At 40.3% G+C, this 24,086-nt stretch overlaps 2 protein-coding genes across 7 annotated transcripts in view; one reads left to right on the top strand and one right to left on the bottom strand.

Moving 5' to 3' along the window:
- Positions 1-90: 90 nt before the first annotated feature.
- Positions 91-3,849, bottom strand: LOC111171107 (peroxisome assembly protein 12). The gene is made up of 3 exons (XM_089901060.1): positions 3,156-3,849; positions 2,307-2,860; positions 91-1,484 (listed from the first exon to the last, which is right to left on the bottom strand). Exons 1-3 carry the CDS (start codon positions 3,276-3,278, stop codon positions 1,085-1,087), a joined length of 1,077 nt encoding a protein of 358 aa, XP_089757186.1. The 5' UTR covers positions 3,279-3,849; the 3' UTR covers positions 91-1,084.
- Positions 3,846-24,086, top strand: part of AP2B1 (adaptor related protein complex 2 subunit beta 1) — a 124,590-nt gene continuing 104,349 nt past the window's right edge. For 2 of the 6 annotated variants that reach the window (XM_089901052.1, XM_089901055.1), the window contains exons 1-5: positions 3,847-3,969; positions 8,770-8,994; positions 15,203-15,262; positions 19,619-19,724; positions 22,863-22,998. In XM_089901052.1, coding sequence (XP_089757178.1) covers positions 15,226-15,262; positions 19,619-19,724; positions 22,863-22,998 — 279 coding nt within the window. In that variant the 5' untranslated portion in view covers positions 3,847-3,969; positions 8,770-8,994; positions 15,203-15,225. Of the gene's footprint in view, positions 3,970-8,769; positions 8,995-9,137; positions 9,178-15,202; positions 15,263-19,618; positions 19,725-22,819; positions 22,999-24,086 lie in introns of those variants that run through there. The other 4 variants (XM_089901057.1, XM_089901053.1, XM_089901054.1 and 1 more) reach the window with 4 other exon arrangements.

Below are 24,086 nucleotides of genomic sequence, written 5' to 3'. Positions count from 1 at the left end.
AAAAAAAAGGCAAAGGTGGCCTGAATGAAAAATTTCCTCTAAATACCTCGACTAATCTTTCAGTTTCCACATAATCATGACATGGAAGAGCTCTTTGCCAAAAAACATTTATTCTTAAAATTTACTTAAGCGTTTCATAGAAACTTTAGTAATAGCCAGAATAATTCATGTCAGCTTAGCAAACTCTTAACAGCAAGCAGAAAGAGCTTATGAAAAGCTCCTGTCTTTACACAGTCATAGTTAGGGCAGTATTTTACTTCATCTCTTCATTAATAGCTTTGCTTTCACACTGAAGTCTTCAGACTATTCTGTATATACATTCAACCCCTATTTTCCTGTAACCAGTTTCCCAAGGAAGATATGTGTGGTTCACAAAGGGATCTTTAAAAGGTGATAAACTATAGCAAATGTTACTTAACAAATGAGTCTCAGCATATGGAAGGAGAAAGTGTTTCTAAGTATTTTTATAAAAAGCATGTCCGTGGGTGGGGGGGGATGAACTGGGAGACTGGGATTGACATGTATACACTGATGTGTATAAAAGTGATAATTAATAAGAACCTGCTGTATTAAAAAATAAATAAAATTAAATTAAAAAAGCAGGTCCATATTTCATACTGTTTGCAAACCGATAAAACCTATTCCTCATAGGCAGATAAATGCTTTCCTTTCTCAAAAGGCCTGCTTCCCCTTCACTACCCACTCTACGAGGTCTAACTTGGGTTTTTCCTGAGAGCTTCTATACCTCTTGTCCTTTAAGGAAGGGGACGGGAAAAGCTTCTGTGCCGAGTACCCTCTTTGATCCCCTTCTCTATGCTGACCCTCACATCCCCTGCCAGTCCTGATTCTCTCACTCTGACCAGCTTGATCAACTCTAAGTAGAGGTGTCTAGGGAGCAAGCTAAAAGGTTAAGATCAACGAGTACATCCTTTTAAAGAAATCCACGTGGCTGTTTAAAGTTCATACAATTATTAATTGAGGATGAAATTGAGGATGATCAAACAATGCTATTTACCGTGTGGAAAGCCAGCCCTCTGGCCTTATAGCGCAGTCATTTCGTGGTGAGACAAGGTGCTGATCCCTTTCAGTTCTCAGGGGAGTACAGTTTAATCAGATGCTGTACTTGTGTTGGATAACCTGTGATGGGACAAGCTCGGTGACTCCTCACGTAATGAAACACACAGCGATAACAAAACACATAGCCAGAGGTGGCGAGAACGGTGTCATTCACCCGGTTTTTACGACACAGTGGGCACACAGTCTTCATTTGGGGCAACAGGGGAGAATCAGAATTGTAGTCTAGATGTACCGGTGGTGGTGGAGTAGGCAGGGCAGTCGATGACTTGATGGTTTCTTGGTTTCCGGATGAATACCACCACTCAAGGAACTGCAGGAAGAATACACCCACCGAAAGGCCAGTAGAGAGGCATGAGGCGGCACCTCCCACGGCTTGCTTCAGAGCTGACTTCATCTTCTCGCCAACGCTGTTTGGAGAACAGAACAAGGAGGCAAAAGGAGAAACTGTTTATTTAGGTACAATCACAGAACAACTAATACGCGTGTAATTCTTACACTTTTCATTAGAATCGTTGATTCAGCTTGGGGATTGAATAGTTGCTGGACTGGCGTTTTCTCTTGTAAGTGTCTATTCGAAACAATTCCTCTTTCTGACCTACCGTATTTTAGGAGTTCTAGGAGCTAAGCTTTGTTTTTAATGACTAGGGCTTTGTTTGCTTTGTGTTTTGAGAAAGAAGTTAATGAGCCATTGATTATATAGACCTTTTATGGGGGTGGAAGATAGTATATCCAGAAAAAGAAATAACTCACTTAAAAAACAACTCAGCAGTACTGAGGAATATATTTGAACTTGTCAGAGAACACAGACACTAGGAGCGGGGTAGCACCATGGTTAAGAGCAGTCTTTAGAATTGTACTGATCTGGCTTGAATCTCAGCTCTGCCGCCTATTAGCTGTGTGGCCTTGGCAAGGTACTCAAATGTTAGAACTTAGTTTCCTCAACTGTTAAGTGGTGCTAATGCATTTATTTCATTGAGCTGTGATGAGGATTGAGATAATATACGTAAACACCTAGCAAAGGGCCTGGTACATAGCAAGTGTGTGCAAAAATGTAGCCATTATGATGAGGAAGGTTACCAGGATGGCAATCCTTGTTTTATGGACACAAGAATTTTTCGATGATTTTATGAAATACCCCGAAGTGGACTGAGGGGGGTAAATTTCATAAAATTGGGATAAGATTTTAGGATTTATTAATCAAATATGTTGGGGAAATGTTAAGGCCTCACCTCCCAGCTGGTTGCTGCATCATGCTGGCTCCGGCTGGTTTGTGCTCCAGAGCTTGTATATCCTGAACTGTAAGTCGACCTAGCCGAACCCCAGCCGGACTCAGCAGTGGTGAGTGATGCTGAGCCTTTCCTAGGATGTATCGAAGCTGCTGTACAAGAAACCAGCCTTCCCAGGCCATGTTAACAAATGGGTAGGCTGCCAAAAAGGCTCTGTAAAATCGTTTCCAGCGGGAAGTAGGGGGATGGATGGAATATTCATCCTCTTCTCTCAGGCTAGAAATCAGCTTCTCCAGCTTCACTTTCAGATAGGGAAGAAGAACCAGGAAAATAACTGACTTCCAAAGCTGCTTCTTTGGGAGACCAGCACTGGCCAGTCTCTGAAGCTTGTGTGTGTCTCCCATTACGATCCTCTTTAAGCCATAAAAGTTTTCAGAAAACGAGGCGCTGGTTTTAGACAGATAATGTTGCTGGAGCAGAAGATCTAGCAGGGTGAAGATTTCATCAAACCACTTCCACAAGAAGCCGTAGCGGGCAGGATTTGATTCTGCAAGAACCTAAAGCAAAATAAATAAATGAAATTCATTCCATTACACAGCTACTATGCCTTGTATTTATATTTCCTTTCTTTCCCTCTGAATTTCCACACTTTTCTTTCTGGGTCTACCTTAACCTCCCTGAAGTGCTGGGTATTCAGTACACATAACAAGAGACTCCATAACCATTAAATCATGTGATGTGCATTATATGCTAATTGGTTATTTCAAGACTTAGGCCAACAAATAAATTCAGATTATTGGCTTGGTTTTTACCCGGACGTTCCTAAAACTTTTCAGAGAATTAAATCCTTACCTTGACCACATGCTGAAGAGCAGGTCTCACTGCTGTCATTAAACTGTCCTGTGCTACCACCTCAAAGATGGATGGCTGGTCATCCACCGAAGCAGTTGTGATGTGAGCCCCGTGCTCAGCCATAGTTTCGTGTGTGCACTGGGTTTCACTTTGCCCACAAACTCTCTAGTAAGCATGAACTTTCTGGGGGTGCCAGATGGGTGCTATTTTACAGGAACTGGGCAAAAAAGACCTCTTCCGGAGGCAGAGGGGAGGGGTCTCAAGTGAAGGTGAAGAATGAAGTCAACGCGGACACCCACGTTAGGGAAGTAGTGTGTGGGAGAGGTGAGTTGATTAATGCTGCACCTCACAGGGAAAAGCGTGACTATGGGGGGACAGGTACGGCGAAGGAGCGCTGGCCTCTCGAGCGGCAGTCCTGGAGGCGGCCAATCACGGACTCCCAATCCGGAGGGCTCAAAAGCCAGGCGGCTCTGAGGGATCGAAGGTGCCAGTGCAGGCCGGCGCCAACGGCCTGGCTCAGCTGTGGGCTGTGCAATCCCCCCGCCCGCGCCAGTCCTTGCGAGCTGACCCCAGGCGAGGGGCGAGGAACCCGCAACGCCGCGTTTGAAAGGAGCTCTCGGCTTTACGTCAGAAGCCGCAACCGGAAATAGAAGCCGCTTGGAAACCGGTGGCCATGGAGAGGCGCTCTAGCCCCGAACGCGGCCCCGCGACCGGAACTAGAGAACTCTATGATCTCACAGCGACTTCCGCTTCCGCCCCCAGCTGAAAGTAAAGAAGGTTCCAGCGGGGTCGGTTGGAGAGGAGTTTTCCGCTGGTTGGTTTTACTTTTCTTAGCTGGTTTTGCATCGCTGTCTTGTTGGAAAGCCACAGCTCTGATATCTATCTCTCTACAGAGTCTTTTTGGCAAGGTGTTGGGTCGCCGCACTGAAGTCTGGCGCCCGGAGCCAGAGCTCGGCCTGTTGCTGAGGCCTTTGTTCCATGGGGCGATAGAGAGAGGCGAGGGACCCAAGGGAATGTGGAGATGGAAGGCTCACTTTGCTTGCGGCGGGGGTGGTGGCTCACTATTTTTGCCGCCTTCGGGAACGATTTGAAGCGACAAAGCCGAGATAGAAGCCTTAGCCTTATGGCTGCCAATTATTAAAAAAAAAAAATTTCCTGCTGGTGTTCAGAATTTGGGACGATTATTTTTCATTCAAGCTGGTACCTTAATTGTCTTCTAGGTTAGGTTACGTTCAAGCAGAACTCTAGGCACTTGCTACACTAAATGAAAATGGTTCCTACCCTCGAACACGGTAGGATGCGTCACATTAGCGATATGAATACAGTGCTAAAACGGAGTGATGCTGTTGAATTCTAACTAGCTTGAATTGGGGAGGCTTGGCAGAGAAGGTACTTTTCATTGTATACCAAACTTAATGTAATTAACCTGACCTTTTGCAAACTGCTTTTACATCGTATGCAATTGCCTTGAGTAGCTGCAGGTTTACTGAATTTGGATAATAGTTAAAGTTCATCTCCTCTCTCTCCAACCTCTCCCCTCAACCCCTGGGCTAAATAGCTAGAAATGGAAGATATTATTTGCTTACTTACCATAGAGGACGTTATGGTATAAAGATAGTTAATTGTTTCACATAATGAGAACGCTGGAACAAGGTTTGGGTTTAGTTGTTTCAATAGGAGAAATAAAATCTTGCAAATTAACCGTAATTGTGGTTCCAAAAAGTGTTTCAGGGAATTCCCTGGCGGTCCAGTGGTTAGGATTCTGTGCTTCCACTGCAGGATGAATGGGTTGGATCCCTGGCCAGGGGAACTAAGATCCTGCATGCAGCGTGGCCAAAAAAAAAAAAAAAAAAAAAGTGTTTTATAGTCTGATTGGATAGCTGCTGGAGAAAGTCACATTGATGGAAGATTTTACCTTACAGAGTTTTAAGGAGTAGAGATAATGTATCTATATAAAACACCTAGCTTTAGGTTCTTGGTCAGTGGTAGCTCTTACAGAGAGGCTTTTCTTAAGTGAACAGCAAAAAGACAAAGTTGACAAATAGCATCACCTAAGATGAGTGGGAAGTTAGTTAAACATTGGTATCAGTTAGGGTTCTTTGGTTACAAGCAACAGAAAACAGGCTAATTTAAACTAAAAAATTTATTAGAAGAATATGGAGTAGCTAACAAAATAAGGAAAACCAGCTCTGAGGGAACAGGAATTACACAGTCCTACTGGATGTTTCTAGCAAGAATTAGCAAAGTGTCATACAGGCATCGTCGTTGCAATGAATGAGCTTCAACAAATTTCTGTCACTGTACTTATGATTCAGATCCCTATTGACTGACCTTGGTTCAGATTTCATCTCCACTCCCTGTTTCACTCTTAGCCAGAAGAGTGCAAGACACCTTAATAGTTCTTTGAGAATATTCCAAAAGTAAACTGATGTTGTTATGTGAGAAAAAAGGCAGTCAAAACTAACAATGTCAATTATTACAGCCAATAAATAATAAACACCTCGTCACAAATCCCACTCCCAGGTTTATGGTGTAATAAGCAAGACAAAAATTGATTGCACTTACGTTAAAAGGGGTGAAGAGCCATCAGATAGGTTAATATGGTGAGTTTAGAGGAAGAGACAATAACAGCTGGGAGAAATGAGGCCGTTCAAACTAGCTTAAACAGAAGCTATATTGGCCTTTGTAACCAAGGGGAAGATCGTTTCTAACCTCACGTTTTATCTCAGCTTCTTTCTGCCAGTTGCTTTCTAATACAGCGATGTAACCTGGTATCTCCTGCATCTTACATCAGGACCAGATGTCCACTGAGAAAGTTTTGTGGATTAGGTGGACCTCAAAAGATGAGTACATTTGGGGAAAGTTACAGTTATGGTGACAGGGTTTTCCAGGCTAAGGGAGCAGCGTGGATTGTATTTGAGGAGGAAATTGTTTGCTTTAAATATAGAGAGGAAAGTAGACCAATAATACATAGTCTATACTGTTGACCATAATATAGAGGCTCTTAAATGCTAGTTTTAGTACTTTGCTCGTGGACATTCATTCATTTATTCCTGAATAATTTACTTACTCATTTATTACTGAATACATCCTGTGCGCCAAGCATTATGCTAGGCGCTGGGTAGACAGTAGTAATAAAAACAGACTTGGTATCTGCCCTCATGGAATTTACAGTCTAGTTGGGGAGAGAGATAATAAACAAATAAAGAGACTAATACATAATTTACAAATGGAATAAGAGGGCTATGATGGGGGTGGCAGTGGGGCCTGGGAGAGAAGAACCTTTTAGACTGGGTAATCAGGGAGTGCCTTTATGAGATTACAATTAAAGTGAGACCTAAATTATAAGCCAGCCAGCCCTGTGTGGAGTTGGGGAAAACGAATATTAGGTAGGAGGAGCGGTAGTTGTGAAGGCCCTAGGATGGGAAAGAGCTTGGCCTATTTGAGAGCTGCAAAAGCTAGCAAGAGGTGAAATGAAGAGGAAATGAGGAGTGACTGAAAGGATAAAATGATATTAAGAGAGGTAGACAGGAGCCTAACCACTCATAGGCCATGGGAAGGAAACTGGATTTTAGTCAAAGTATAATGGGAGGTCACTGAAGGATTTATACACCAGAGTCATGACCAGGTTTATATTTTTAAGATGACCCCGTAATGGTTATGTGGTTACATTTACTTTGTGAAAATTCATCAAACTTTATATTTTTGGTGTGCACTTTTTGGAATGTTCGTTTATACTTCAAAAAAATGAAACAAAAATCTGGCTGCTGTATGAATAATGGGAGGAGAGTTGAGGTTTCTAGTAGTTCAGGCAAGAGGCGATGGTGGCTTGGAATAATGAGGTGAATAGAAGGGATTGGATGAATTTGAAATATATTTTGAAGGTAGGATTGACAACTTGGAGATGGAATGAATGTGGCAGTTAAGAGAGAGAGAAATCAAGAATGACCCCCAGATTTCCGGCTAGTAATTTCTGGCAGTGTAATTTGTTCAAATAATTGCAATCATAGCAAATATTTACATAGTCCATACTATGTGCAGGCATAGTTCTAAGTGCTTTACGTACACTAATTCATTTCATCCTTGTAATAATATTATGATTGGATATTAGTATTTCTCCCATTTTATAGATGAGAAAACTAAGGAGCAAAGAAATGGGGAAAACTGGGAGGATAGGTTCTGTACAAATTAGGAAATGAGGAGCTGTTGAAAGTTTCTGAACCGGGGAGAGGTATCAATCAAAGATTTTTCTGGTGGCATCTCTTTACAAAATCCACCTCTGTCTTCTATGAGTTGTACCTGGAACCACATTTTTTAAACACCCCCCCATACTCTTATGATTTGCTTAATTTGGGTGGGCCATATGTGCAGACTTACGATCAGTGCGGTTAGCAATTTGGTGGTGAAGTTTGGGGACTAGGTCAAGGCTAGAGATAGATATTTTGGAGTCATGTGGGTAGGAAAAATGATTGAACCCATGGTATTGCTAAAGGGTTAGTGTAAAGAAAATGTATGAACATAGAACTTAAAATGCTTGCTACTTTCTCCCTCAGATACCATCCTATATCTCTTCTCTTTCAGCCATACTTTCTTAGAGTTATCTGTTTTCATTTCCTTACCTCCCATTTATCTTCAGACTTCTTCAGCATGGCTTTTGCCTTCAGTATCTCTGCTGATGGTCTCAGCAATGACATCAAAGACCTTTGTGCTGCTAAATCCTTGGACACTTTTCGGCCCTTCCTCCTTTTCTCTATAGCAACTGTTGTTGTTGACCACTCACTCATACATTTATCCACTCATACATTTATCCATTCAACAAATTTTGGGGAGGGGGCGGCTAGGCCTCAGAGATATAGTATATAGTTCCTATACTTTCATAGAACTCTAAAAACGTCCTAAATGATTATGACCACCTGCTTTTCCTTCTACCTCTCTACTTCTCAGTCCGCTTTGCACTTTGGTTTTTTCCCAGCTTCTGCCTCAGGCTCTCATTCTTCACATTCCTTTTCTTCTTGTTTGGATAAAGGCTTTATTATTACTTAGACCAGTTTTAGGTGGGAAGTTTTCGTTTAGAGGGGAAGGTACAGAGATATCTAGGTCTTGGTTTCTGAAAGGAACTTACTTTTGTGTAAGCACGCCTATTACATGCTGGGCGCCTTACCTACTTTAAACTTCACAGGCTGGAGAGAGTTGTATCACTGGATTTATTTCACAAGTAAGACTAAGGTTGAGGAGACGTTAAGTAACTTTCCTAATCACATTCAGGACAGGGATTCGGTCTCAGATGGATTCAAACTCAGATCTGAGGCCATGTCAACCTCTTTTCCTTGCACAACTCTCCACCAGTCCCACTGCCCTTGTATGGTCTTGGGCTGGATCACCATTGTCCACATTCCTGAACTGGCCAGGGAAATTAGCTGGGTTTTTTTTTTTTTAAGAAAACAGGGTGTTTCACTATCCCTATGTGTAAGTTTTTAAGACAACTCCTGTGCGAGGAAACAAATCCAGGGAATGTCAGCTTGTTTAATAGATCCATTTCGATAGTCAGTGAACTTCCTCGGAGGCCCGGACCTCAGGTCGCTTCCCGACTGCTCAAAATTTTTCCGTCTCCAAGGCGACAGAGATGACCGCCTTTCTGGCTCTCCCGCGCGCCTGGATGACGTCACACGGCGAGGCTTTCTGAAGTCAGAGTTTCCTGTCCACCATCTTTGTCCCTGGCAAAGTGGGTTTTGCGCAGTGGCTTAGACCTGGAGAAGGAGTCGTGACGTGCAGGAAACCATTACAACACCGCTCGGGCCGTGCTCTGTGGCTGCTGCTGCCACCCCTGCCCTTGCCTCCGGTGAGTTCAGGGCGGCTAACTTTGGGGTGTGTCCCCCTTTCATGGGGAAGGGGGCCAGGCTTGGTTGGAGACGGGCGGAGGAGAGGAATCTTAGGAGCGTGACCGTTGAAGATGGAGTGAGCCGTCGGGTGTGACCGTTGTGAGGAAGAGGGTTGGAGAAAGGGACTCCACCGCTGGAGCGGGGTGAGGGAATCCGCGGGGTGGCAACTGGGAGTTGGGGGGCACTGGGGAAAAGATATGTTCGAAGTGGGGGGTTAGGTGGGCCAGAGGCCAGGGGTGTGGCCGGTAGAGACTGGAGGCCGAGGGGAGAACCTTCTTCCCGGTTTGGCGTCGTTCACTGAGAGGCTGGGACGTGTCCAGGTACCAGAAGGGGAAAGGGGTTCCCCCAAAGTTTTGCTCATAGATGGGCAGACCTCGCCCGTCTTCTGTAATTTGAGGTTGAGACACCTCTTCCTCACCTCGTAATGGAGGAACATATCCCTAGAATCTTGACCACCTGGGGAAAGAAGAGGAATTCCTGACATTGGAGAAAGGGAAGAGAAACCTCCAGAATTGACCCGATGTGAGAGATGGGGAAGCAGGTGGGAGTAAATCTTAGCCCGGAGTTTTTTCTTTCTGGTCTTAGGAGGAGCGGTCTGGTTTGAGAAAGACTGTAGATTAAGACAGAGGTAAAGAAACTGGAACTTCCTGTTATTCCATATTCTTTGAATCCAAAGAATTGATTCATGCTCTTTGTTTTCAGAGCACTGAAAACAGTGCCCATTTGCGGGGCAGACTTTTTTTAAACTCACCTGGCTGCTTCATTATGAAGCAGTGTGAATAAAGTGTGAATGCTTCATTAAACTTTGACTTTTAAGAAGTGTTTTTTAAATGCCAAACACTTATAATCATGTGGTTTAAAAGAGAAAGTAAAGAAAACTCAGTAAGTTTAGAAAAGGAAGAATGACAAAGGAAGTGGTCTCAGTGAGGAACAATTTAAATTATTAATCACCTCCCTGGTATAATTCTGTTGCTTAGCCTCAGGGTACACTTACAGAGTCATAATAGAAAGCAGCAGATGAAGGAGATGCAGCTGTACAGGAAAACGTGTGACACATTCCAATGATGACTAAGCGTGGTGGTAAGATGAGAACTGTTTGCAGGTATCTTAATAGTTTTAAACTCCCAAAGAAGCAGAAAGTATAGTGTGTTCTGCAAATAGCCTCACTGAAAATTGGGTGGTAAACTTAATACAAAGCTAACGTTCTGTGACTTAAGAGACTCAAGAAAGTCCAGCTCTTCCATCTTTTCTTTTTCTTCTTCAACACACCCGTATTTTAAAATATTACGAACCAAGCTGAACAGGGAACGAATCAGGTAGGACGCATTTTCCTTTCTTCCTTCTTTTCTCTCCTTCCAGGCGTAAGTTTCCCAGAGTTTATTTCAGTTAAGAATTGAATGTAAAACTTTTGAGCTTTTTTCTTACCGGATAATATTAACAAATTATTTTGTGGTCATTTTTAAATGGAAATTGCAGGTGTGTCTGTTGTAATGAGTTGTCTGCTGTCATTTCTTAGGCAATCAATGATACCTGAAGATGCCATTGTCTTTGCATTATTCAAATATCTGATTAGCACCTCTCACCCTTGTAATGAAAGATTGCTGAAATGACTTTTCTGCTTTATAATTTGGTCAACTGTTCACTTTTTCCCTACTAGCACCAACTGTGTAAAGTCCTACTTTATGCGTAGAGGGGATTTAGTGGCCTCGCCAACTCTAATTTAGCTGCCATTTCCCAGAGAGCCATTTGAAATTAAGACCCTATTAATTTTTTTGTGGCCTTATTCTCTTTACGGGCACCGGAAGGAGGGAGGAGTAGTTGAGAAGGGACTTTTACAAGCTATATTTAGTAGAAACTAGGTTATGTTAAATCTAGATGTATAATCCTGTACAGGGAGACCTTTTCTGAAATGCGATGACATCATACTCTGGGCTAGGAAAGTTAGAGTGATTGTGCTTTTGACTGTGGCAGCATTGTTATTTTTTTTTTTAACAATGTTCTGAGGTCATACCTCAGGTCCTCAGAACAGCCAGTGACTTCTCTAGTTTGATCTGGTAAAAAGGTAGTGTGACTTCCAGCTCCATGATGGCTTGGCTTTGCCGTGGGACTATCCTGAGGAATAAATTCCCCCCGCTCCCAGAAGGAACTTGATTTTTGAGGCTCTTCAGCAAATACTTGACTTATTCTTTGAACTCTATCTTGGCTGCTTTTTCTTTGGCTTCTAAAGCAGACAACAGTTTTTTTTTTGTTTTTTGTTTTTTTGTGGTACACGGACCTCTCACTGTTGTGGCCTCTCCTGTTGCGGAGCACAGGGTCCGGACGCGCAGGATCAGCGGCCGTGGCTCACGGGCCCAGCCGCTCCGCGGCATGTGGGATCCTCCCGGACCGGGGCACGAACCCGTGTCCCCTGCATCGGCAGGTGGACTCTCAACCACTGCGCCACCAGGGAAGCCCCAGACAACAGTTTTCACCATCCTGTGTTTTAGAGAATCTGACCATATTCGTCTCTGGTGTGTGATCAAGAGTGTCTCATTAAAAAAAAAACAAACAAAAAACTGTCTCATTTAAAAATACATACAGGGACTTCCCTGGTGGTGCAGTGGTTAAGAATCCACCTGCCAATGCAGGGGACATGGGGTTTGATCCCTGGTCTGGGAAGATTCCACATGCCACGGAGCATCTAAGCCCGTGCGTCACAACTACTGACCCCACGCGTTGCAGCTGCTGAAACCCACGCGCTTTGGGGCCCATGTGCTGCAACTGCTGAGCCTGCGTCCTGCAACTAATGAAGCCCGCGCACAGCAACGAAGAGTAGCCCCTGCTCGCCACAACTGGAGAAAGCCCACGTGCAGCAACGAAGACTCAACGCAGCCAAAAAATACATACATATGCAATTTTTTGAGGTGAAATTCACATAACATAAAATTAACCATTTTAGAATTTGGTGGCATTTGGTACATTCACAGTGTTGTGCAACCCCGCCTCTTCTCACTTGTTTTTGTTTAGGCTGGTTTATTTTTATTTTGGGGGAGTTTCTTTTGGCTTAAGTCAGGAACTGACATGATAAAATGTTGCTCTGCCAATATGTGTAAGGGATATTTCATTACTGTTGTGTAGGACAGTGCGAGATAAGAGAGTGGTGTGTTCCTCCTTTCTCTTTAAAAGCGGGGGTTCTTAATTTAGGGTCTAAGATCATGTACTTGATTCTCTCCTCTTCCCTGAAATTTTGTGGGCTGGTACATTATTCTCTAGTTAAGAACTTAGTGCTCACAATGTAAAAGGACAGAAATCTATTCCTCGATGATGAAATTTGTTAGGGGAAGTAATGAAATGTGTGGGTCACTAATAAAGGTACGATTTAAGACTAGGTTAATTTAATGTTTAACAGATTGTGCTGAAATTTTCTGTTAAAAATTTAATATATGTGAATGTGTATGAGAGCTTTAGAAAACAGAACGATTTTGGGGCCCTTTTTCAAAGAAACAGAAATTCCAAGCAGCTTTTGTCTTTAAATGTTAAGCAAGTTTTAACTTTTGATGATCCCAAAGGACTAGAGTGGCTTAACGACATCCTGGACAGACCATAATGGCCTTGAGCTATGGGCCTCCTGTCAGGCTCTAGTACTGTAATCATTTCTGTATACTGGTTTTCCTCTTTGTATATATAAGTTCTTAGATGATAACTTCAAATTTATTCCAGGTCTTTTTTTAAAAATTATTTAATTTATGGCTGTGTTGGGTCTTCATTGTTGTGTGTGGGCTTTCTCTAGTTGCGGTGTGTATGGGCTTCTCATTGCGGTGGCTTCTCTTGTTGCGGAGCACGGGCTCTAGGCTTGTGGGCTTCAGTAGTTATGGCATGTGGGCTCAGTAGTTGTGGCATGTGGGCTCAGTAGTTGTGGCACACGGGCTTAATTGCTCCGTGGCATGTGGAATCTTCCTGGACCAGGGCTCAAACCCACATCCCCTGCATTGGCAGGTGGATTCTTAACCACTGCACCACCAGGGAAGTCCCTATTCCAGGCCTTTTATGTGAAGGACTCCTTTCTTCAGTTTGCCTACTTCACATTTAGTTTACATTGTGAATGGATTAAATGATTAAATGGATTAAAAGATTATAATTCTTTGAATTTCAGCTAGAAAAGACATTATGAAAATACTACATAAGACAAGCCTCTGAAGGTAGATAGCTAGTGGGAAGCAGCCGCATAGCACAGGGATATCAGCTTGGTGCTTTGTGACCGCCTGGAGGGGTGGGATAGGGAGGGTGGGAGGGAGGGAGATGCAAGAGGGAAGAGATATGGGAACATATGTACATGTATAACTGATGCACTTTGTTATAAAGCAGAAACTAACACACCGTTGTAAAGCAATTATACCCCAATAAAGATGTTAAAAAAAAAAAAAGACAAGCCTCTGTTACAGGCTCACTTTAAGTTGTAACAAATAGTGTCAAATCAGAAATTTCTGTATTCTATAATGATTTGTGTGAGTTCTAGCTCACTTCTTTTAACGAGGTAAATTCAGTGAAATTCTTGTACAACCTAAAAGCACTATTGTATAAGGATCAGTACTATAAACATTAAGTAGCTCCTTGGAAAGATAACAAATGAGTCTAATTTCCCTTAAATAGTCCAAGTAGTACATTTTAGAGAACAAATTTGAGCCAACCTTTTTTCATTATTTTATGATTTTCTGGCTTTTTTCCTTAATTGCATTGATTTGTTGAGTGCTTAGGTCTTTTTTCTCAGATCCATAATTACCATTGTTTGTGGAGGTATTATTACTCAAGTTTGCCAAATGTATTATCACTCACGTTGTTTTGACCAGAAAATAATGAGTAGGTGCCAGGGCATCTGTCCAAAATTTGGTGATAAGTATTATTAATGATGGTGGTCAGTAAGAAGATAATCATTTTTTTAAAAATTTACTTATTTGGTTGTGTTGGGTCTTAGTTGTGGCAGGCGGGCTCCTTAGTTGAGGCTCGCTGGCTCCTTAGTTGTGTCATGCGGACTCTTAGTTGCGGCACGCATGTGGGATCTAGTTCCTGGACCAGGGATTGAACCTGGGCCACCTGCTTTGGGAGCGCAGTGTCTTAACCACTGTGCCACCAGGGAAATCCCAGAAGATACTCATTTTTGAGATACTCATTTTTGAGTGCTCATTTTTCTTTATTAAAAGAAAATTTTAATGTATTTAAAGAAGTCAAGTGCATTGGACAAAATCTTAGGGTTTCTCAAATCAGAAAACACTGTCTCATTATTTGGGGAGAAATGTGATCAGTCCATGCTGTTTTGGTTTTACCAGTGGAGGCTTATGTCAACTGGATTAATTCTGGAAATTGGAACAGAAAAGTTAAAGTTGAAGCTGGGATCCATGTTCTTTTTAAGTTAACACCAGTTCTGATTCTCTTTAGTACTCAGTGTGACTGAACAAATATCTCAGTTTTTTGCATTGTTTTTAACTGTAAACTGATATTTTTTATTTTGGGGAATACTTGGGGGAATTGTAGGTTGTTGGAAATACAAAAACCATAATTTTTTTGAAAATCCATGCATAACACCTCTCTAAGATGTTTGCCTCTCTAGGTGTTTGTCATGAAAGAGTATTGTCCTACTAATCTAGGCTTTTCTTTTTTTTCTGAAAGAAATTCCTTTTATTGATAGTTGCATGTAATGGTGAATAGGTTGATAAAAATTTTTTCTCTTTCAGTTTTACTCTGTTTCAGAATATATGTCTTAGAGTGACTCCATCTTGAGGCAGGGAAGTAAATCAGATTTGCTTTAACGGAAAGTAATGGGGAGATCTTTTGAAACAAACTTTTCCTTATTTTAAATATTGGAGTGACTAACTGAAGATGTATTTGTAAAAAAATGTAGCTTTAGGTCTTGGAGGCTCTGAGGAGATAATTGTGGACAAAATCATAAAACTATGATAGGTTCAGATTATCACTCTATTCCATTAGGCCTTTGGATTTTGTTCCAGTTAGCTTTTGAGGCAAGGATTACATTCTTAATTATCCTTGCATCCCTTTGGATCACCAGTGATGGTGGTAAGGATGAAGATACTTTCTGAGTGCAGAAATTCTTGTATATAAATGATCTTAAAATTAGTTGAATGCCTTGCTGGACATAAATAACTTGGTTAAAGGAATTCTTTTCTCTTGCTATAGGTGCACATTAAAGATCCACAACCATGACTGACTCCAAGTACTTCACAACCAATAAAAAAGGTAAGTATGAGAACCTGATCGCAACCTTTTTTGAAGATTCTTCAAAAGTTGTGGTGTAAGGTTGTTCCAAGTAGAATGCTCCTGACCTCTTCAGACATGTATGTCTTGGACCATCTCATTGGGGATATCCTACAGAAAAGTGTATTGAGTAAATTATTAAAGTATGGGTTTTTAAAGATACGGCTGTGGTGCACATCATTTTGACTTGAAGGTTTTAGTGAAAGGAAGAGATCCAAGATTGATCCGTTGAAGATTGATAGATCTGAGGAGGGTAAAAGGAAGAAGCACATTTATTTTCTCTTTTAAAAAAATTGAGTGCAATTGGTTTACAATGTTGTGTTCGTTTCTGGTGCACAACAAAGTGATTCAGTTGTGTGTGTGTGTGTGTATATGTATACATATATATATTCTTTTTCAGATTCTTTCCCATTATAGATTATTACAAGATATTGAATATAGTTCCCTGTGCTATACAGTAGGACCTTGTCGTTTATTTAATATATACTAGTTTGTATCTGCTAATCCCAAGGTCCTGATTTATCCCTTCTTCCCCTCCTGTTTGGTAACCATAAGTTTATTTTCTGTGTCTGAGTGTTTCTGTTTTGTAAATAAGTCCATTTGTATCATTTTTTAGATTCCACGTATAAGTGATACCATATATTTGTCTTTCTTTGTCTGACTTACTTCACTTAGTATGGTAATCTCTGGGTCCATCCATGTTCCTGAAAATGGCAGTATTTCATTCTTTTTTATTGCTGAATAATACTCCATAGTATATATAAACCATATCTTCTTTATCCATTCATCTGTGGATGGACACTTAGGTTGCTTCCATGTCCTGACTATTGTAAATAGAGCTGCCGTGAACATTGGGGTGCATGTATCTTTTCGAATTAGAATTTTCTCTGGATATATACCCAAGAGTGGGTTTGTTGGATCATATGGTAACTCTAGTTTTTTGTTTTTTTTGTGGTACGCCGGCCTCTCACTGTTGTGGCCTCTCCTGTTGCGGAGCACATGCTCCGGACGCGCAGGCTCAGCGGCCATGGCTCACGGGCCCAGCCGCTCCGCGGCATGTGGGATCTTCCCGGACTGGGGCACGAACCTGTGTCCCCTGCATTGGCAGGCGGACTCTCAACCACTGCGCCACCAGGGAAGCCCGTAACTCTAGTTTTTTAAGGAACCTCCATACTGTTTTCCATAGTGGTTGCACCAAATTCTTTTATTTTTTACTTGGAAATAAACATTTTATTACAAGGAGTACTACTAAAGCAATACAGCAATAAAAAGTAAAAATGAAAGTTATCTCCCTCCCTAGTCCTGTTCCTGAGGGGAACTCGGTATGTATCCTCAATCTTTTCTATGCATGTATTAATACATATGATTTTTAAAATTTTTAACAAAAAATGATTATGCAAAGCAATGCATGGAAATTTGATATTTTCTTATCCTTCCACACATGATGATTTCATACCATCATTTCTGAATTATGGCTGTCAAAAGGCATAATCTCAGTGTAATCATGAAGGTACACCCGTGACAGCTGAGGGTGTTCTATAAAATGACTGGCCTGTACTTTTTAAAATTGTCATTTTCATGAAAGACAAAGGCTGACCAGCTGTTTCAGATTAAAGGAGACTAAAGAGACATGACAGTAAATGTAATGCATGATCCTGCATTGGATCCTGGCCCAAGGAGGATGGGGGTAAAATTACTATAAAAGACTTTATCAAGATCTTTGAATAAGGTTTATAGATTAGATAATGACAGTATATCAATGTTAAATTTCCTGATTTTCATCATTGTATTATAGTTATGTAACATAATTCCTTGTTCTTAGAAGTTATACACTGACATATTTAGAGCTAAAGAGACATGATGTCTACAGTTTACTTATTCAATGAATCAGAAAAAAATGTATAAATATATAAAAATATGATAAAGCAAATGTGGCATAATGTTAGCAGATGGGGAATTTTGCAACTTTTCTTTAAGATTAAAATGATTTCAAAAGAAAAAGAAAATGGGAGGGCACACATAGTGGCCTGGAGCACCAGAAAATTTTCTAGAAAGCACAAGCATATTTCTGTCGTTTGGAGTTATTTAAGGGTAAACTTCTATTATAATACAGAAAACACCATAGAGAGTTGCTTAATTACATTAGCTACTACTAGTCCATGGCTTTCAGCCTTGCCTGCACATGGGAATTGCCCAGTGAAGTAAAAGACAATAGGTGATGTCCAGTCCTACCCCTGCAGATATCCTGATTTCTTTGGTCTGGGATATGGCCTAGACGTGGGTTTTTTTTAAAATCTCCGCAGAATTTTCTGATGTGTAGCCGAGATTGAGAACTGTTGCTAGCTGCTAGCAATGCTTGGTAGATTTGATTCAGGGGAAAAGGAGGGGGGAAAGATAAGAATTTAATAAAGCTGTAGTATGTATGAGATACCTTGCCTCCGTGCTCCTCCTTGGCTCCACCCAACTTCTTGCTGTTTTTACTGCTTATAGCGTACAAAAGCATTTAGCCCCTTGGCATTCATTTTCAGCATTTTTTCTTATTCTCTTATCATTCTGAAATGTATTTATTTCTTCTGTTAACATTTTGTGTGCTTTGATGACCAAGATGTTTCTATAATAACACAAAAAGATGTAATTTTAAAACTCACCTAATTTTTCAAACCTTCACTTATAATGGGTCCTGGTAACCTTTTTTTAATTCAGGGATTTTTGTAAAGGTTTGAGACTTACAGATGAATCATGGCTGGGTAAATACCACATTTTAAAAAATGGATAGACTGTGTTCCTTTTACTTCCTGTAACACCCACCAGAACTGCCACTGGAGCATATTCTTTAAATTTATGCTGTTGGAGTTGGAATAATTTCAGTTATATCCTGTTTTGATTCTTCAGCTCCTGCTGCTATTCACAATTCAGATTTTCTGAAACCGTGCTGCTTGTCCTTTACTGTTTTCAGAAGTAAATGATGGGAACCCTAAGAGCTGGATTTGGCAGCAGAGGACTTGGAGAAGAGGAGTGTGACTCTTTAAAGGGCCCAGCTTTTCTGTCTGTGCTATTTTTGCAGCTGTCAAATAAAAGGGTGATTTTTTTTTTTTTTTTTAAAAGGGTGATTTTTGTAACAGTTTGTTTGCTTTGTTAGCGATGGATTTTGATGTAACAGGCTTTTTTAGTGCTCAACTTCTGTGCTTCTTGCCAGTTCATCCTTCCCATTTAGAGGCTTCAGCAGATCACCTAGTTTGCTGCCCCCACTATTTCTATACTGGTGAACGAGGTTAAAGTGAACATCAAGAACAGTCATAAAGGTGGAAGAAAATGAGGCAATTCTGTGGATTGAAAGTTGACGTGACAATAGTCAACTTCTTTTTCGTGGTCTTATAGTATATTTTCTCCTTTCTTTTAAAACCAGTTGAGGGTGGTTAACCTTTTTTCTTATTTCAGCTCCAGCTTTCTGAAGGTAGGTGAGCCTGGGCCTTAAAATAGTGGTGACAGTCCTGGCATTTCACGGTGCAGGGCCTGAGCAGTCAGTCATTTAAGATTATACCTTTAGAAATGACTCTGGTTTGTACCATTTTTGAAGCTTCAGGATTATTATTTCTGTTCTTAGATTGAACAGGATAGGGCCTTAAAGCCCATTATCATCTTAAAGTACTAATTAGAGCAGTGATTCTCAACCCTGATTATACATTAGAATCACTTGAGGAAACTTTAAAAAATATGAACGTAGGAGTTCTACTCCTTGACATTCTGATTTATTTGGTCCAGAGTGGAGCCTGAGCATTGGCATTTCTAGATACTTCCCGGGTAATAGTGTGTAGCCAACTTTGAGAAACACTGGATTAAAGAGTCGGGAGAAACAGTTCTAAGGCCAGCTCTGTCACTCGCTCACTTAGTGACCTTTGAGCCTCAGTTGTTTGTGGAGTTGAGAGTAGGTGAATGAGGAGTCTCTTCTGGTTTGAAAACATTGATTTGTGAACCTGTTTGCTGCCTGCATTTATTTTTTTCCCAGGACTTTGAAATTCTGACGGGAGATCATCCCTCCGATGCCGTTCTTTCCCCATCGTAGTAAGATATCATGAGATATCTTTCCTTTTTCCCACTTCTGTGCTTCCTGAGATCTGGCTTACACCTTCCTCTCTGGCGATAACCCCAAAATAGCATCCTTATCAATGGGTTGGTTAATATTCTAGGGATTTGAACTGTACCTATCCTATAATTTTTAAATAATCTTCTTTCAGTTGCAGCCCTGCCACTGGTCATCTGTTGTGTTACTTGCTATACAGTACAGTGTTCTGCTCTAGTTCTCTGATCCTGGGACCTCACCCGTTTGTTGTCTTTTAGGAGAAATCTTTGAATTAAAGGCTGAACTCAACAATGAAAAGAAAGAAAAGAGGAAAGAGGCTGTGAAGAAAGTGATTGCTGCTATGACTGTGGGGAAAGATGTTAGGTAAGGGTAATCTCTTCTGCTTTGCTCATTTTAGACTCTTACTCTATGGCTTTTACTGCTTTTTTTTTTTTTTTTTTTTTTTTTTAAGCAGCGGTCTTCTTAGAAGCCCATATGATTTAAATTTATTTATTTATTTATTTATGGCTGTGTTGGGTCTTCGTTTCTGTGTGAGGGCTTTCTCTAGTTGTGGCAAGTGGGGGCCACTCTTCATCGCGGTGCGCGGGCCTCTCACTGTCATGGCCTCTTGTTGCGGAGCACAGGCTTCAGACGCGCAGGCTCAGTAGTTGTGACGCATGGGCCCAGTTGCTTCGCGACATGTGGGATCTTCCCAGACCAGGGCTCGAACGCGTGTCCCCTGCCTTGGCAGGCAGATTCTCAACCACTGTGCCACCAGGGAAGCCCTACTGCTCTTTATTTAAAGCTATTACAGTCAGAACATATAAGAATGAGTTTGTCCCACTGGAAACATCAGGAAGTGTAGTTGCTTTTATATTAACTCTGTGACTAATTTTTTTTTGTTTTTTTTAAGAGTGAAACGAGTTTGATTTCACTTGCGTACAGATCTAGCATAAAACCTCTTGAGAGCTGACACAGTTACAAATCTGTTGCTGAGGTAGTTTGAGAAGATGATAAAAATATACTGAGAAGCAGAAGCCCATGTGTACTTTAATTGGCTCAAGCCAGTGCCCTCAACTTTACAACTCTGCCTTTAATTGCCGAATTCAAGATGAAAATCAGTGGTAACAAAATCCAAAGGGTCTTTTTTTTCCCCTCCCTTTCTTCCTGTAATTTAGGAAGGCCATTTGGAAATAAGTAAGGATTGTCTGCAGGCCCTTGAGGATTCCCGAGATCCTTTCCATGAAATCCATGAAGTCAAAGCTGTAATAATACTTAGGTGTTATTTACCCTTTTCACTGTGTTGACATTTGCATGGCTGGTGCCTTAGTGTGAATTAAGGCAGTGGTGCCAAACTGTAAAAGTAGTCATTGTATTCTTCACCATCATGTGCTTGCAGGAAAAAAGGGCAGTTTCCCTTAGGACTGTCCTGCATGAAGCACTAAAAATTTATTTCAGTAAACCTTGAACCTTGAGTTCAGGTCTTTTTAATATTCTGTGTGATGAAATAGGAATTAGGCATAAAGTACTTCTACTGCATAGCAAAGTGTGACAGTTGACTTGAAAAAAAGCCCTTGCACAGTTGTTTGACTTGGGAACACCATTTCTTTGTGAAAGAAAGATTAACAGACAGAACTATAGTTAATCAGACTTAAGTATTTGGGAGACATTTTATAGAAAATGAACAAAGTGAACCTGTCACTTCAAGGGAAAAAATTTGACAGTAGATAAATTTCGACTTTAAAGTAAAAATTAGAGTGTTGGAAAACTTCTATCTCCCATCGTGAGCTTGATAGCTTCCCAGTACTTAGAGATTTTTCTGATGAGATTGGTGGTGAAATTAATGACTGTGATTATTTGCTGCTGTATAATGAAATATGCCACCATAGAGAAGACCTGCATAACTCATTGAACCAATATTTTCCAAATGACCAGTGCATACATCACAAAATTATGCATGGGTAAAATATCCATTCAAAATAAGTGATAAATGAATGGAATTTAATGCAACCAAGTACAGAAAGTTTATTGATATGGTTTCAGATTCCATATTGTACCTAACTTTTAAGAAACTACCATTTGTGGACTAAAAACAAAAAGAAAAACAACCATTTGTCTAGCTTTAATGTATCAAAGGAGAACATCCAGTTATATGAAAAAGCTATTAAAATACTCCTCCATTTTCCAATTTATATATGTGTATGCAAATGGATTTTCTTCTTACACTTCAGCTAAACAACATTCTACCACAGGTTGAATGCAGGAGCATGTGTGAGAATCCAGCTGTTTTTGTTTAAAGTAGACATTAAAGAGATTGGCAAAAATTAAAACAATGTCATCTTAATTTAAAAAAATAAGTAAAATAGGTGGACTTTTACTTTAAAATATTTATGTTAATATGAAATGCATTGATTTTCCTTTTATTATTTGGGTCAAATGCTGCTGATAAGAAATGGATGAGTGCAAGAAGGCCAAGTAAATTCCAGCATCTAGTGGTGGATGTAAGGTGTAGTAACTCAAACATCTGAGAAGGTCCTAAGGCTAATGATGACCTTCCTAATGTCATTAAGAAAAGGGAAGTTTAAATTTAAGTGCATTCTGTGTCAGGCACAGGGACAGATGCTTTTACTTACAGTGTTTTTTATAGTCCTCGTATCTTCTGAACTAGAGGTTATTCTGAATTAGAAGTTATTCCATGTTAGAGATCAAGCAGTGTATACTTGGAGAGGCTAAAGAAGAATCCCAAAGTCATACAGCTAGTGGTAATGTAGCCAGGATTCTAACCTAGGGTCTGAGTCCCAATACCTGTTACTGGTCACTTCCTTCATGGGCGTATATATACAATAGAACTTAAATGTGTACGTGGCACACACGTATAGAACTGTTTCATTTTCTGAAAATGGTTAAAATTTTGAACAAAGACCCTAATTATCTGAGAACTGTTTTAATAAGGAAACTAATCAAATAAGTTCCCACTGGTCAGGGATGGAAGAATATGTGCCTTAAAAAGCATAACAACTGTAGTGCTTTGAACTGCAAAGAATTGATATGAAAAATTATGGTTAATTTTTTGTGTGTGACATAGTGATTTTTTTAAAAGTTTGTAAAGATATACACTAAAATATTATATATGAAATGTATGTGCAGGATTTGTTTCGAAATTGTTTAGAGCAACTAGATGGGGTAGGGACTGGGGGAAGGCAAGTGGGTTGAGGTTGTGTATGAAACAAGATCGGGTATGTATCAATATTTGTTTGCAGCTGGGTGATGGATACATGGGTTCATTAAACTGTCTCTAATCTGAAAATTTTCATAGTAAAAAGTTTTTTAAAAATCTATTTTTAGACATCTTCTTGGGATCATTATTATAAATTCTTTAGTAATTCATTTCTGTGGTAAGTATTATCACTAGTGGACATTTGTCCTCACATCAAATCACTTTTTAAATTAAGGCTGTTTCTTTGTGTTCTGTCCAACAGCCTGGCACCAACATCTGTTCGCTTTCCCTTCCTCTTTTCTCAGCTCTCTCTTTCCAGATGTAGTGAATTGTATGCAGACTGACAACCTGGAACTAAAGAAGCTCGTGTATCTCTACTTGATGAACTATGCCAAGAGTCAGCCAGACATGGCCATCATGGCTGTCAACAGCTTTGTGAAGGTAACTTTTTCCCAGGGACTTAAGAACAGTCTCTTCTACCTCAGAAAACCTTTTCAGAAGTGATATGGTTAGTGTCTGCATTGCAAATAAGCAACCTCTGTTCCAAAAGAGGGCCTCTAGAGAAGTATTGGCCATTGAGTAGGAATATTCATGATTTAAGCATTCTGTATGCCAGAGTTTGTCATCCAGTTCAGACCATATGGTGAGCCTTCTGTCAGCTGGGCTTGGTGCATCCTTGCCAGGTGGGAGAAGAAAGCCAGGTGAAACCTCACCGTTTTATCTTCCAAGGCTGACAAAGGTTGGGCATATCATTGTAGTGTCAGTAACCTGGGGCTTTACCTATTTTATCTTTGTAGAAATTATGCTTATGGTTCAGACGTAGTGGAAACTACAGGAGCTACCTTTTAATTTTGTTTTATTGAATAGATCTTACAATAGTTGATTAACTTTTTTGTTATTGTGGAAATTTTCAAACATATTCAGGTTGAGGGAATAGTATAATAAATTCCTAAATATCTACCTTGTAGTTTCAGTAGTTACCAACCTATGGCCAGTTTTGTTTAACTTAAACTCTCCATACGTGCTTTCCTGACCCCCACCTCCTCTCCTACTGGATGATTTTAAAGCAAATCCCAAACATCTTAAGAATGAAAAAATCATCTAATCAGCTGATCATTATAGAAAGTCCTTAATATTATTGGATATCCAGTCAGAATTCTATCATTAGATTTGATGAACACAATAATAAGGTTGTTCTTATTAGGGTTTTTGTTTTGTTTTGTTTTGTTTACTTCTTTTTCCTCTGCCTGGAATTTAGTCTACATTAAAAGCAAAAATCAGACAGCATTTCTAAAATTAGCTTCTATTAAATTGTTTTGGAAAATAAACATGCTTGCTTTCTTCTCATGGAATTTTTGTTCTTTTTCTGTGTTTAGCTACAATGTACAGGATCATTATAAGATTTCATTCTTTCTGTCTGGTGATTCATAGATGGATGATATCATTGGAAAGAATTTAGTTTACATTTTTTGGAAGTTAGCATGTGCATAGGTTTATAATGTTTAAAGAAATTTTTTAATATAGGGCAA

Source organism: Delphinapterus leucas, chromosome 19 (genome assembly GCF_059928025.1).
Source record: "Delphinapterus leucas isolate spDelLeu-1000000601 "Yukka" chromosome 19, BTC_Dleu_Yukka2, whole genome shotgun sequence".
In the NCBI taxonomy this organism is placed as follows: Eukaryota; Metazoa; Chordata; class Mammalia; order Artiodactyla; family Monodontidae; genus Delphinapterus; species Delphinapterus leucas.
This window is presented reverse-complemented; position numbering and strand designations above follow the sequence as displayed.